Source organism: Choristoneura fumiferana, chromosome 6, assembly GCF_025370935.1.
Source record: "Choristoneura fumiferana chromosome 6, NRCan_CFum_1, whole genome shotgun sequence".
NCBI lineage: Eukaryota > Metazoa > Arthropoda > Insecta > Lepidoptera > Tortricidae > Choristoneura > Choristoneura fumiferana.
The window spans coordinates 6,941,780-6,958,172 of record NC_133477.1 but is presented as its reverse complement, the minus strand read 5'-3'; the positions used below and the strand labels follow the sequence as shown (position 1 = coordinate 6,958,172).

Below are 16,393 nucleotides of genomic sequence, written 5' to 3'. Positions count from 1 at the left end.
ACCTTAAGTTAAGTTTATGCAAAATATGCGTATTCATGCAGTGCCTCCATCTCCACACTGTAAGAACACACACAAATCACACAAACCCATCTATCACCACCACCACACTACACTGACGCGTTTCGAACTCAACCAGAGCTCATCTTCAGAGCAATACAACCATGCATACACCATGCATGCACGCATGCATGCATATAGGTGTACGGTTAAAGAAACATTACGAAGTTTCTCATTGTACCTACTTTTTATAATGGTAATAGTACCAAAAACACAGTATGATCTATGTTAGTTTGCCAATTTCATATTTATGAAAAAAAAAAAGTTTATGTATGGCGTTCATTATGATTCACAATATTGCGTTAGGTCATTTTCGTCCGAGGTTATAAATAAGTTGCACTTACTTGTTTTTATTCATTATGAACCAGTAATACACACTCTCATCTATGATTATGAATAAAGGCTACGGCGTAATTAAAATTTAATCTGTTTGCCTACGAACTTTTTGCCATAATTTTCGTAGTATCTCTTATTAGTCTGTGATAATTTTATCGACGCCAAACTTTTTTTATTTTCCCTCGTTTCGTTGTGCCCTTCAAAGTTTGATAGTTTGCAATTGCCAAACCAACCAAAGAAATTACATTGAATTGACATATGTTTGTTATTTCATGTCACTTCCCATAGAATCCATACATATTATTATTTTTAGAAAATAAATTTAAATAAAAGATGGCATAGCGTTGTATTCTCTCTTTATTTCTTTTAAATAATAGTTCACAAACACAAAACGACACAAATACAATACATATTATATTGTTGCCACATTTATTAAATCTTTCATTCACATGCAGTTGCAAAGAAAGTAGAAAGTTCCGAAATTCGAAAAACGAAGTTCGTGTCGTTCCGTCCCTTTGACACGTATACTATTTAATACGAGATTGAGAGGGACGGTACGATACGAACTTCAATTTTATTCTTAACTTTGAAATTACTAACTATTATTTTATTGTGTTACTATTATAATAGTAGGCCCTCTGCGGGGCTACTCCGAAATTCAAAGTTTGTATCTTACCGTCCCTCTCACTCTCGTATTAAATTGTGTAAGCGTCAGAGGGACGGAACAATACGAACGAACTTCGTTTTTCATATTTCGGAATAGCACCGCCATAGCACTGCTAAGGGGCTTTCGTAGTAGCACCGCAGTGCGACACAGGGGGGCTACCACAAAATTCTATACTCGAATTTCGTATTGTATGTACCGTCTATTTCACTCTCGTATCAAATAATATTAACGTCAACGGGACGGCATGGTACGAAGTTCGAATTTTGCACTTCATAGTAGTCCCCCAGATGAAAATGAACAGTCGAACGAAGGCATAAAATTAAATATCTATACGAATACGTCTATGATATCTATACAGCCATAGCGTCATGTTTATATTTGTAAACATCAACCTTATGTTTAGTGATCTTTATTATTGTAAAACACTTGAAAATAACATAAAATCACATAAATAAAGTACATTTAGTTCTTATTTTTAGACATGTAATTATTCAGACAAAATAACAATAGAATAGTAGATTGTACAACAAGAGCATAAAACGAGCCATTTTACCCGAGAAGTTCAAACAGCCACGAGCCACGTCGAGGGGAAAATGGGTTTAATACTCGAGTTTTACATTCTGCTTTTCACTTCGATGGCGAGGAAATGAAATAGCAACAGTGAAAACAATTCTTCACTTTCTAGGTACATTTTATTATTCACGTATTACTATTATAATTATACATTTTTAGTTTGATTGATCTATTTTGATTGATCTTTAGTTTTATACAAATTAAAATTTATTAAAAAAATATGTAGAAACTTCTTTATTTGTAGCTGTTTGTTTATACCTAATTGCCTTAGTCTTAGACGAAGATTTTACTTTATGCACTGGAGCATAAAAAGTCATTTTATGTCGCCCAGACAGATCCTGCATAAACACGAGCTTTACGACAGTGAGAAGTGAATGTTTTTAGTGGCTGAAAGATGTATAGATATTTTTGACGCGTTAGTAACGTCTTTATGCCCTTGACTGAACATGCCTATAAAAACGGCAAAAACGAAGGCAATGTATGGGTAGAGTCGTTCACGATGACGCATGCCGTGGTTCTTATTACAATGTCATTAATGTCTAATTTTGACAAAATCACGCGTCTTCGTGGATGGCACTAGGTATATGTACCTAATGTGGTATAATATCTTTGTACCTAATGTAGCTAAAAATTCATTAATGTGTACCTAAGCGCGCGGCCACATGAAATCGCTCGACGCTCGTTTCCAGTGTCAAATCTGGTCACATGACATATAGCGATAAAGCTGAAAGAAAATGTTGAGCTTCATCGCTGAAAAAAAAACCTCTTCAATTTCGGCAAAAACAATGTTATTTGTTTTTTTCATTCACTCCAATTTCTTTTATTTGTACCACTGCCACGCCACGACTGCTACTAAATGAGATTAAGAAATCAGCTTCCAAGGTCAAGCTCATTCCTGCAAGAAGCCATCTTGTCGCTGCTGCTCAACGCGGCGACTTGACGCTAGGTCGCGCTGTCATCGTTCATCCACCATTACCTTTCATATTTCGTTTTCTAGAATTTTTTTACCGTACAACGGCAAAAACTACTAGACGCTGGCAAAATTGTCCTCCAATGGACAGAGCCATATTTTTTTAAAGACTTGACGCTACTTTTTTGAGTCGCGGGAAATTCAAACCTTCAAAATGGGGTCACGTGACCAGATTTATCGCTGCAATCGAGCGACGAGCGAATGCATGTGGCCGCACCTGCATAAAAAAAAATAACAGCTGTCAATGTCATGTGGTAACATCAAAATATGACGTTTTAGCTTATAGGCTAGGCCTAGCCTCCTAGCGGTTGATTTGATTCAGATGGTAGATGGATATTGGCTTTTAACGTTATCGGAAATCGGATATTTAGCTTGATTACTTTTGAGCCATTGCTGTGTCAAGTATCAGGCGGCAATGTCGCAGGCTAAATTCATGCTATGCCACGTCGCTTTTGGGGTATAAGAAGGTTGCTAAGAATGCCTGTGACAGAGGCGGGGGATCAATATTCAATATGGGTAAGTTCTTTGTTATCGACGTTATTGTAAATCAAAAATTTGTGAATTCAATAATAGTTTGAATTTATTCCATATGTTCCTTGTGCAGGTTAGTGTACTTGCAATACTGGGGTACTTTTTATTTTTATTTATTTATTTATTAAGCCTCTTTATTCAGATGCAAACATACAAAATACTTAAATCGTAATACATATTTTTTTTCCCCATTCAGTCTTCAGCATCTGTGTGCCTGTTGGCAAAGGCCTCCCCCAGCAGTCTCCAATCCCTCTCGCATGCAGCTACTCTCGCCCATGTTCTGCCAGCCGCTCCGGCTATTTCGTCTTCCCAGCAACGAAATTGCCTTCCCTTGTTCCTCTTCCCATCTCTTGGATACCATGCGGTTACAAGTTTACTCCATTTATCTGGACCTCGCATGACTTGCCCGGCCCACTTCCATTTAGCTTTTTTAATTTTACTGGGGTACTTACATATGTTTAACTAAATGGGTCGACTTTGTTATGTTTACAGTTGTTTTCAACTGACCTTCTTTTCATTGTTACTAGGCCTTCGGCCTTTCACCTATTCAATGAATTTAAGACAAATACTATTTATCTCACTAAACATTGAATAAAATTGGTATTATTAAGAGTTTCATGTTCATTTTCAAATTTTAAAGTAGTTAGTAATTTTTTATGGTATTTATTAATTTTTTCTGGCATAGTAATTAAGTACTTAGTCGTTTTACATACAACGGGGCAATGCTGCTGGGGTAATGGGTTAGTTCGAGCCAAGTATGATGCAGATGGGTATTGAGTAGTTTTTATTTTATTTTATTATTTTATTTATTAGTCTATATAACTTCCACTCAGATTTAAAAATTTCATTTATTGAAAGGCATAGGCATAGCCGTTGCTGGCAACTTTTTCTGCATCACATGTAAACTTTGTCTCTCCTGGGGTAGAAAGTAGCCTACTGTTGCGGTGTCTAGCTTTTTTGACAGGCAATTCAAAGTATAAATAAACTGTAGGTATCTGAAAATATAAAAAAAAGCAAAATGATTACTTACTAGCCTGTTACCTGCGACTCCGTCTGTGTAGAATTCGTTTATCGCTAACCCGTGGGAGCTATGCAATTACCCGGGATAAAAACTATCCTGTCCTTCCCCGGGACTCAAACTATCTGTGTACGGAATTTCATCAAATTTGGTTCAGCAGTTATGCTGTGGCTTTGATGGAGTAACAAACAAACGAACAAACAGACTTACAAACTTTGGCATTTATAATATTAATGGGATTGGCACATAATTTAATTAGAGAATTTTCATGACCCATCCCAACAGCGGGTGACCCGTATTTGGGTTGCAAACCTAGGTTATGAATTGCTGGTAAAAAAGGAAAAGGGATTAGCTTTCAATAAGTAAAAGAGCTTGATATAACTTCAATTGTACCAGAAATTATAGCAACCAAAAACAAATACACAAATTTCTAAATAAAAAATTTCAAAGTGGTTTTTTGACTGTAAGTAAATTTAATAAGACTAGCTGTTGCCCACAACTTTATCTGCAAAGAATTCATTTATGTATTATGACTATCCTGCAGGAACTATGCAATTTTCCAGGGTACAAACTATCCTATGTCCTTCATTGGGTCTCAAAACTGTCTCCATAAAATTAGTGTGACTTTTACATTCATAATATTAAGTAAGTATGAATAATTAGAAACTTCCCTCACCTTAAGAAATTATATAAATGTACTTTAATTCGAAAATAAAACCTTTTTTCATTTCAGGTGGGTCTCATTTACATTTTCAACTTGATTGTTGGAACTGGAGCCTTGACACTGCCGGCTGCGTTTGCTCGGGCAGGATGGGGCCTCAGCACCATATCCCTTGTGTTCCTCGCCTTCATGAGTTTCATGAATGCTACATATGTGATAGAAACCATGGCCTGTGCCAATGCCGTTTACAAGTGGAAAAGGATACAGTCTATTAAAAGAGATAGTGTAAGTATGTTTACATTATAATAGTTATTATAGTCTTTAAAGATTTTCCTTAAGATTGTATAGTCTTGGCTTTCAAACTACAACCAGCATGCCAACACAAACAGCAATTCTATCACCTGACCACTTTAAATGAGATATTCTTAGAAGTGAATATACTTAAGTACATGGCCGAAATCGGTCAGAACATCATCATGAACTATCAGCACTATACAAAAAAAATCGGCCAAGTTAATTTGTAGGAATCTATGAATATCCAGTGTTAGCAGAGATCTGCTCCTAAGCAAAATATATGCTGCATGGGATCATTTTAGATTGGTTAGTGACATACAGACAGACAACAATTATGATTTCCAGGCTTTATTTATTGGTTGCCTGTGCTATAAGACCTAACCTACCTTTATACCAAATGTACAGCTTCAAGCTAGGACAACTGGAAGTACCATTTAATGAAAAATAATTGGTTCTAAAGATTAAGGATAATATTGTTTGTAAGGAAAATTTATGAATAGTTGATTCTTTTATCCCATTTTGTGTTTAGCAATGGTATTATTTTTGTACAATAAAGTATCCCCCGTCCGATCCCCCTTTCTTACCTATATTCTATTTTTTCTTCCCCCACGAGAGCGAAATCGCGGTATAGAGTTGGTTTAATAACCATTTACATTATAGGTACTTTATGTGTGGTGCTATTTGCATTTCATAATATATTCATTTCACGCTTCCTTTGTTTTATGATAACGAATAATTTATGGAGAAAATGTTTTGCGTAACCAGAGTTAACAATTTAAGAAATATATTTTTTTAACCTTTACCTTAACCACTCAAGGGTTGACCGGTAGAGATCCCTTAAAGGGATAAGTTCGCCTTTGTATTGTACATATGTCTCAATGTTTGTCAATTGTGTTTGTTACTTATTTTGTGTGTAAAAATATGAATATTCAAAGTTTCAAAATAGACTCTTATTTTCAAAAATAAAAATCTTTTTTCTTGCACATTCATTGTTAATTATTAAATTGTGAAATAAAAAAACTTGACGTGACACATAAGAGAGGCATCAAAAAAATCCACATATTTAACTTTTTTTTGCTAAACATGTGCGAATTAAACACGGATTAGTTATTGACTTAAAAAAATAACCGGCCAAGAGCGTGTCGGACACGCCCAAAATAGGGTTCCGTAACCATTACAAAAAAATTAAGTAATATTTTTCTAAGGATTTCGTATTTTATACGGAATCTTCCAAGTTTAGGTATATTTTATACTACGCTGCTATTTACTCTTAAACCACAAATAATTCTCAAGCAAACTTATCGTTATAGTTTTCCTTGTAAGTTTGATATATTTACTACCATCCTGAGTTTTTTGAGACGCTCGATTTTAATGAAAATTTGCACTTTAAAGTTGAATATTTCGCAAACAAATCACTGAATCGAAAAATCGTCTTAGTCGTTGGTTTTAAGACCTATCCAACGATATCCCACACTATAGGGTTGGATGAGAAAAAAACAGTCTGGGAGGTACCCTAAAAAAAATTATTTTTTAATTTTTTATTGTACCATTTTGTCGGCATAGTTTACATATATATCCGTGCAAAATTACAGTTTTCTAGCATTGATAGTCCCTGAGCAGAGCCGCGGACGAACAGACAGACAGACATGGTGAAACTACGTAGTCGGTCCCAAAGTTCTGTCACAAATGAAAATAATAACAAAATTACCAATCAGTTTTTAATAAATTATATACCAATTTAAAGTTCATTTAATAAAGAATTAAAATTAATTAAAATTATTCAAAATGACTTCCTTTGTTTTTAATACAGGCCCTTAATCGGCGCGGCCAGTCGTCTATCGCAGCACGCACCATTTTCATGTCTATTTCAGCGACTGCTTTTCTTAAAGATGACTTCAGGCTCTCCAAATTTTTATGGGGTTTAGCACAGACCTTCCCCTCTAAGACCTGCCAAATTTTATAGTCCAGAGGATTAAGGGCCGGACTGGAGGAAGGCCAATCTTCAAAGTCGATTTTTTGACGGTCAAACCAGAGGGTCCATTCTCTCGCGATCGCAATCAAATGACAGATTTCGCATTTAAAAACTGTCATTTGATTGCGATCGCGAGCGTCAGAAACGTTAGGCAATACGGGTTCAGGCTTGAGTGGTCTTGGCTTTGTGTGCTGGCGCAGAATCCTGCTGGAACACAAAATTATGTCCTGAAAATAGCGTGTTGGGCAGATCTTTGACATGCTTATCCAAAACCGTCTCTTGGTACACTTTCGCACTGATTTTGAACCCTTTTTCGCTAAAATGAACCTCAGTTGGCCCGTAATAAGATACACCCAACCAGATCATCACTGATGATGGATGATGCCCATGTTGCTCCCGTGGAAGTGAAACTCTTTCTCCTGCTTCTTCAGAGCTCCTAGCGTACACTCTATCATTCTGTTTATTGTACTTCTCTTCAATATCGAAAAACAGTGAAAAACTTTTCATCTGTAAGGAGGATATCACGGTGTCGATTTTTCGCGTACCGCTTTAACAACTTCCGGGATCTTTTAAGCCTTATTGTTTTTAGACGGGCATTAAGTAAGTGCCCACTCTTTTTTTGTATGCTCGTAGACTAAGATCTTCGTTTAAAACCTTTTTGACGAGAAAAAGAAAACCGATCTTTTGTTTCGCGTTCTGAACGATATTAGCAAACTAGTGTTAAAGCTTGTAAAAATACTCTATCTTTTTTTTATACCAGGTCCAAGACCACGACGATCATGAATCAGATGAGCCCTCCCGGCCTTTCAATGACATGGAAGAGCCGTTAGTCTGCGGGGCCTCTATCCCCTCCCGCTACTACAGCCTGGACCGAAGAGTGGAGCTCGGAGAGATGGCCAATCTCTTCCTCAACAAGACTGGAAGGACCATGTTTTACTGCACGCTCTGTGTGTACTTGTACGGGGATCTCTCGATATATTCGGCTGCGGTTGCGAAGTCGGTTATGGATGTTGTGTGGTGAGCAGACGACTGGCTTCGGCCAATCATTTAATTTGCTTATCTATTTCTTTGTGTGTGGGTGTGTTGTTCGCTAAAGTGGCGCTCTGTCTCTATTTACAAAACCTAAAATAAAACAAATACTACAAATCAAATATCAGAATATTAGCCATCTATTTTAATACGTTTTTAGGGTTCCGTACCCAAAGGGTGCCAACGGGACCCTATTACTGAGACTCCGCTGTCTGTCTGTCTGTCCGTATGTCACAGGGCTCTATCTCTGAAGCCGTAAAAGTGAAGTTGAACGACACTTGAAATTTTTACAGATTATGTATTACTGTGGCCGCTATAACAACAAATACTAAAAATAAAGTAAAGTTACAAATTAAAGGGGGTCGTCATACAAGAAACGTGTTTTTTCAGCTTTTTTTGGTTGCTAGGCGTTATTCGCCGTTGCTAAGGCGAGCCTCGGCAAGCCTAGCAACGGGTAGCTATGTCGTTTGAGTATTAAGACCTTTAAGTTTGCGATTTTAATGTTTTTTTTTTTATAAAAGCTTCGATAGTATAATATAGTGACTGTCTTATTGTGTGGTTTATTCGTTTTTGTGCAAAATTAATAAAGCAATTTATGAACCACAAACCTCAATAAAGCAAACTGTGATAAAGCGCTCGCCAAATCCACACCGTATTAATCACTATGTTTACCTATTGTCTTTTACACAAAAAAAATCATACTTAGTATTTAACACTATTTACAAGGTTTATAATACAGTTTAAAATTTATTTACACTAGTCGAGCTTCTTATTATTTAATTATACAACATACGAAGTCCGCCGAATTTCCCGCGAATGAACAGAGTTGACAGATACATATATTTTCTTAGCCGCGCGCTGCAAGTTGCGGGCAATGGCTTCAGAAGCAAACAGCCAGAACCAAAGAGGATGAGAATACAAATTGTTTTTTATTCGAAATACTTGCACAAGTGCTTAAATTTCGGCGATATTTTTAGAAGCTTTTCTTTAGCTTGCCCTGTTTGTTTATTTATTTATTTATTGTTTGTTTTGCTCAAATCTTAGAAGCTAAATTTGACCCACTTCCAGTGGTCCGATCGACTTGAAATTTTGCATACTTATGTAAATTTGGTGAAAATACAATAATCTGGTAGTGACAACTGCCAGGATCGTCTCTGCAGGAGGGAACTCCTCAATAGTTAATAGTACTCGTACCGACTTGAAATTTGGTACAGATATGTAGTTTAGACGACAGTGCAAGTACAGTCAACAAAAAGTACATTCGGCAAAAAAAGCTTGTATTGAAAATGAAATTTTTAAGAAAAACTTATTAAAAGCATTATATTTATTTGCAGTGTACCTAATGTAACTATATGTTTGCTCGGGTGGAAACTTTCAACTCAAATTCGAAGTGGATATCTTCAACCGATTGAGCTGAAATTTAATATAATAAATCCGATGACAATGCAATATTATTATAACATGGAGTTGATCTGATGATAAAGCTACCGGGTGACCATATCAACTCTGTGATAAACGACACGACCGCATCGAGTTTGGACTCGCTTGTCGTCTTGACGAGTACTTTGGTAACCAGGGGCATAAAGTACAGTGAGCAAAAAAAAAACTTATACTAGAAGAATTTTAAGAAAAACTTGTACTGAACTATATACGGAACCCTTCATGTACGAGTCCGACTCGCACTTGACCAATTTTTTTAATCATTCCGAATCGTCACTCCGTTTTGACGTGAAAGTAGGAGAAACTAACGCACGTGTATATTCACAGATATAGATTACAATTAATTAATCTATATCTGTGTGTATATATTTTGTATTGTACTGCGTGCGATATTAGTTGGGTTGGAAGTTCAAATATACAGTGCTTTGAACGTGTGTTTGTATGTAATGGATACATGCTATTTTTTCCAATATATTTAATTGTGAGTCACTGTGCTCTGATCGGAATGCCACGGTAGTATTTTTCAACACTTATAACAATGACGAATACCATTATAATATAATGTGAATGACCTCTTCGGTCTACAGCCCACAGGTTGAAAAACGTGGCGTTGTTTAGTATAACTTAATTTTGTATCGTACCGTCTCCCTCTCTCGTATTAAAAAATTATAAGCGTCAGCAGGACGGCAAGATACGAAATTCGAATTTTGCACTACGTAGTATAGGGCCTTCTGCGGATGGGAGTCCTCTAAAATGATGACCGGATAGCCTAGTGGTTAGAGAGCTTGAGGCCCGGGTTCGATCCCCGGTCGGGCAGATATTATTTCGTATGAGTTATTAATGTTTGTTCTCGGGTTTTAGACGTTTAGTATATGTATTCAAATATGTATTTATCTACATTATGTAGACTACATATATTAGTATGTTTATCCGTTGCCTAGTATCCATAACAAGCTTTGCTTAGTTTGGACGAACCCTTTTCCTAAGGCTGGTCTGGCTGTCAATTAATCGGTCACAGGGCTGCATTTTTGGACCGTAAGGTCCATAAGATTTTTTACAGATTATGTACGGCGCTACTTTAGTATAAAAATTAAAGAGTTCCCCAAACAAACTGAAGTTCTCGCATGCTAGTTATAAACGCAACTGGCCGTGATATAGCTTTATTTGTTGTAAGATAGTTTTAAAACGAATTAGGATGTAAATTTGAATGCCACTCGTGTACAAAACTGAGCGAGAACAAACGGTTGACTAGACGTATTAATATTTCAGGACCATATACGCAATATGTATGTAAATATTGATTCAAGTGTCTATTTCGCGGACCTATGACGTGTGCTCTGTGCAAGCATTCAAGTTATGACGGTTAAAACTAATTATGCTGGCCGTTATTAAGGATTTTTCTTCAGTTGGAAACCATATAATAATTGTTTCAACTGCGACAGATTATATCATTTACTATGGCACCAAGATTAGAAACACCAACGACAGATATCAGGCTACTTTTAAAGAAAAGTTGATATGGAGAAAAGTATGAATTGTAGGTATTTATTGGAATTGGTGAATTCGTTCGAGTATCGGTTTCGACGTACAGGAATGATCGATCAAGCAAGTCAAGTCAAAGACTTGGGACTGGTTTGGTTGCTTTACATTTGGCAACTTTTTAGAATCTCTAGGGGGGGGGGGGCAGCTGCCCCTCCCTGCTCCCCCCCTGGCGACGCCCATGTGCAGGTATCCAATTTACGGTTTGATGGCAAAAATTTCATGTGATTTTTTGTTACTTTTGCCCGTTTTCTATCCTTATAGCTCGGTATACAGTTGAGAAACTGAATTGCGTATCAGGGTGGACCTTTTTCAAAAACAATTCCACGATTATTATTTTTTTGTCAGTTGTATAGAATGTAAACATGTCCATTCCATTCCACGTTGGTACGCGATTCAGTTTCGTTGTCTCTACTCTACCTAGGTATAAAAATAGCAAATAAATTTTAACAAATTCTTTTTTCACAGTTCAACAATCCCGGCGAACATGACGAACGTCACGGACTGGGACGCCCTGCCGTGCTTCAACTCGTCCTCCGCGGACCCGGAGGCCTACACCCGCATGGGGTGCTACCGAGTCGCTCTGGTCACCTTCGCGGCTGCCATTGGACCCTTCGTTTTCTTTAACGTCCAGAAAACCAAGTATCTACAGCTGTTCACCACAGGGATGCGGTGGTTAGGTATGTTTTAATTATTTTTTTAGAAAGAGATGAAATGCAAACTTTATTAGCTCTTATTCTCTTTATTTTTCAACAGATCTTGATGAATTTTATTTAGTCTTCCAATATTGTATGACGTCAAGTCATTTAAGAGAAAAATTGTGTCTCATGCATTTTCCCTACTACAGTAAATGATATCTTTGTACTTAGTATGTAGTAGGGAATGCAATCCCGCAACAAAATTTTAATCCAGGTATTTGCACACTGAGAGGTCATATGGTGATTTTAAACCGGCGAGGCGAGACGAGAATTGAAACTTGTGTTTGCTTTCTTGTGCGCCCGCCGCGGGCGCTACCATACAAAATTTTAATTCTCGTCTCGCCTCGCAGGTGGAAAACCACCTTTAGTCTCTCGGGATCCTGGTATTTGCGGAATCCCGCATGTTTCTGAAATTCATTGAGAAAAGAGAGAAATCCTGTATCATAAATGCATCTAGAATTAAAAAAAAATCACCCCTACTTTACGTCTTTGGTAGGTACCTACTCTAAAAATTTTTTACAATTTTTAATTGTACCATTTTTTACATATATATTTGTGCAAAATTACAGCTTTCTAGCATTGATAGTCCCTGAGCAAAGCCGCGGACGGACAGACAGACAGACAGACATGGCGAAACTATAAGGTCTTAAACTTTCGTGATTTTCACTCATAGTCAAAATACGCACAGGACTTATCACGCTAACACACACGAGTAATATTTATCTCGACGTTTCGGCAACATTACAGTGGCCGTGGTCACGAGTAGACTCTGGCCACTAGTCAGTCAGTCTCAGTCTACTCGTGACCACGGCCACTGTAATGTTGCCGAAACGTCGAGGTAAATATAGTACTCGTGTGTGTTAGCGTGATAAGTCCTGTGCTTATTTTGACTATGAAACTACAAGGGTTCCGTTTTTGCCATTTTGGCTACGGAACCCTAAAAAAACAAAAAAATATATATTATTCAAAGATATGTATTGTGAGATTAATAAAAATATATAATAAAAGATTAGGCATTATTTTGAAAGTAACTGCGCATAAAACATAGCATGTTAATAGTTTTGTCTGCCTGTTGTTGTTGCGGGATTGCATTCCCTAGCTAGTCATTAGCTGTAATCTTTCTCGAGCCGAATCAGTTCGTCGCGCGCTGCCGCGTGCTGAACAACACATGGCGTTTACCGTTGCGCTAATCCCGCAGGACCCCGCTCGATTTATGTGCGGGACTGGTCTCCTAAAAATAGTGCGAGATCCTGGTATCCCGGTATTGCATTCCCTAGTATGTAGTCAATTAGTTAAAATACAAATTTCGCCGGGTTCCGCTAGAAATATGATAATGTAATTGCTTGATTCTACACGTTTGTGCTCCGCCTCAATAGAACCGCACCCTAACAAAGTACATCATAATCGTAATACCGACAGTTGAAAATACAAATTCTAAGTAACATTAAAGTGTCATTTAAGTTAAACTATCTAGATGGGTCTCTGATGGATGACTCACCATCCAATTAATCCCATTAATAAAATAAATGCTTTGTAAGTCTGTTTGTTTGTAACTTCATCACGGCTAAACCGCTAAACCGATTTAGATGAAATTTGGTACACAGATAGTTTGAGTCCCACCCAGAGAAGGACATAGGATAGTTTTTATCCCGGAAAGTTGCATAGTTCCCGCGGGATAGCGAAAACCGAATTCTACGCGGACGGAGTCGCGGGTAACGGCTAGTCTATTATAAATTACTGTAGTCATTAATTGATTCAGATTAGAAACCACAAGCGATTGATTAACTAACACCTTTAAAATTGTTGTCATTTAATTAAAATTAATCCATCGTAAAAGAAAAGTGAATGAACTTTGATGATGATATTTTCTTGCCGTCTGAATCTAAACCGTAGTTTTGTATCATATAATTGTGTCTTATTTTGGAATTGGTTTTCAACATTATCATCACATCGATTAGCAAGCCATGTAGTGCAGCAAGTCAAGTATAGATGGCGCTGTATCGAACAACGGTAGTGTATTGTAAATCTATGGTCTGAACTTATTAACCTAGATCTAAGACTAATAAGGGTTCGTTTTTTGTTCCAGCATTCACAATAATGATATCAATCGCGATTCACCTGCTGATCGGCTCGGGTGCGCAGAGCCGCCCTCCGGCTTTCGACATCACGGGGACCCCAACACTCTTCGGAGCCTGCGTCTACTCGTTCATGTGCCATCATTCGCTCCCAGGCCTCATCAGCCCCATACGCGGCAAAAGCCGTCTAGGACTCCACATAGCACTAGACTACGCTCTCATAAGCGTATTCTACCTCCTCCTTGCATTCACTGGTGCCTTCGCATTCGCCCATCTCAACGATCTATACACCCTAAATTTCATACCCACAGATAACGATAATTTATTTGTAAAGATTATAGAGTATTTTCTCACCCTTTTCCCTGTGTTCACATTGTCTACAAGTTACCCTATCATAGCTATTACGTTAAGAAATAATTTGCAAAGCTTGTTCTTGGATATGACACGCTTGGAATCGTACAATTTCTTTTTGAGGAAGCTGTTGTTTCCTGTCGTAGCTGTAGCGCCTCCTCTTATAGTGACGTATTTTCTAGAGGATATAGGTATACTTATAGAGTTTACAGGGTCCTACGCTGGCACGGGTATTCAATATTTGATACCTACATTCTTAGTCTTGTGCGCTCGAAGGTATTGCACTACCTTGCTAGGCCTTGGCGTTGTCAATCAGTACAAGAGTCCGTTCTCAAATATAGCTTGGGCAGTGTTCGTACTGCTGTGGTCGTTTATATGCGTCGTTTTGGTATCTGTAAACATTATACAGAAGAAATCATGACAATAAGGAGTGCTTTATTTTATGGTTTGAGATTACGTGAAATTGTTATATTGTTAAGTGAATTAAACTCCAATTCAATAGAATCTGACAATCCTGTAGACCCTTCCAGCCTACTTATATAAACACCGGGCTACCTAAGGCTTTGTGATGTGACTATTATTCTTTTTTGACTCCTTTTAGATGATAATTGCAACAACAGGGACATATATAATCAAGTGTGCCCACGATAGGGTGTCTTAAATATGTAGAAAATTGACAGATTCTATTGAATTGTACTTTAGTTAGGTATTTAATTTAATTAATTTTACAAATTCTGTAAAAACTAAACGCGCAAATGTAATGTATCTGTTGAGATATAATGTCTTTGTAATCGTTGTGTACTGAACAAACGACTGCGCTCAATGTTGGTCTTCCAAAGTTTTATTTTTACAATTTGTGTTGTTTTATTCAAGATGGCCAAAGTAGTGTGTAACTAAGAACAATAACGCCCTAGTGAGAAATTTTACTATAGTTTTTTAATATAAATAAGTATCTTATCGAGTATGAATAGTCTTTGAAACTAAAATTAATTTGAAATGGATATTAGGCGTGTAAAGTATAATTTTATTTCTGTGATATAATAACCATTTCAGATATATGTTTATTTTATCTAATTGACTTAGGGGCACTTGCAGGCTTTTTAATCTAGGTTTAAGTGGTCTTAAGTCCTGTCAGATCCATAATCGAGATTTTAAAAAGCCTACAAGACGTCCTTATTCATTAATATATTTTATAATTCTAAATGTTTTTACAATAAAGTAAAATTGCGTGTTACCTATGCCTTTTTTTGATCAGAAAAAGATTGTATGATAAATAAGTGCGGTTTCAGACTATATAGCGTAAAGAATAGGTGACGCTGTCAGTCAGTGACAGACAGCGTTTTTTTAGGGTTCCGTAGTCAACTTATAGTTTCGCCATGTCTGTCCGTCTATCCGTCCGCGGCTAAGCTCAGAAACCGTTAGTACTAGAAAGCTGTAATTTGGCATGAATGCATGAATATACAATTGTCTTTATTCAATTAGGCTATAACAAGCACTTATGAATGTCAAAAAAAAAACTACCACCCGTTCGGAAAAACCTCTGTTGAGAAGAATCCGGCAAGAAACTCAACGAGGTATATATTTTTTAAACAGATTTACAAAGAGACTGAAGTGGGGTTGATTTATATTTTTTCGACTAACCCTTTAGTGTGGGGTATCGTGTCTTTTAAAACCCTTGTGGGGTTGCAAGACGATGTTTCTATTCAGGGGTCTGTTTGAGAAATAGTCAACTTTAAAGTGCACATTTTCATTTAAATCGAGCGCCCCCCCCCCCGCCTCTAAAATCTAAACTCGTGGATTTTTTTTTAAAACAAAATGGTAGTAAATATATCAAAACAAGGAAAATAAGATTGCTTGAGAATTATTAGTAGTTTAAGAGTAAATAAACAGCTGCCTAAGGTATAAAACATACCTAAACTTGGAAGATTCCGTACACAATTCGAAATCCTTAGAAAAATATTACTTGATTTTTTCGTAATGGCTACGGAACCCTCTCCTGGTCGTGTCCGACACGCTCTTGGCCGGTTTTTTCTCTATATGTGTATACAGTTGTCTATAAATATGTGCATACGCGCTTACACGCTTTAACTGAACGCGCACATACCTGCGTATTAAACAATCGAAAACAAAACGCCTGTACGCGCGTACACGCGCTTCCGAAAACGAGCTTATACGCGCAAGT

At 37.1% G+C, this 16,393-nt stretch overlaps 2 protein-coding genes across 2 annotated transcripts in view; both read left to right on the top strand.

The window, feature by feature from the left end:
• The window catches only part of LOC141428934 (cytoglobin-2-like), a 286,546-nt gene that overhangs the window by 77,037 nt on the left and 193,116 nt on the right, over positions 1-16,393 (top strand). The gene's annotated exons all lie outside the window — the stretch shown is intronic.
• On the top strand, positions 2,855-15,445 carry LOC141428929 (transmembrane protein 104 homolog). The gene is made up of 5 exons (XM_074089003.1): positions 2,855-3,119; positions 4,886-5,098; positions 7,840-8,096; positions 11,556-11,767; positions 13,872-15,445. The coding sequence occupies exons 1-5, from the start codon at positions 3,042-3,044 to the stop codon at positions 14,630-14,632; spliced, it is 1,521 nt and encodes a 506-aa protein (XP_073945104.1). The 5' UTR covers positions 2,855-3,041; the 3' UTR covers positions 14,633-15,445.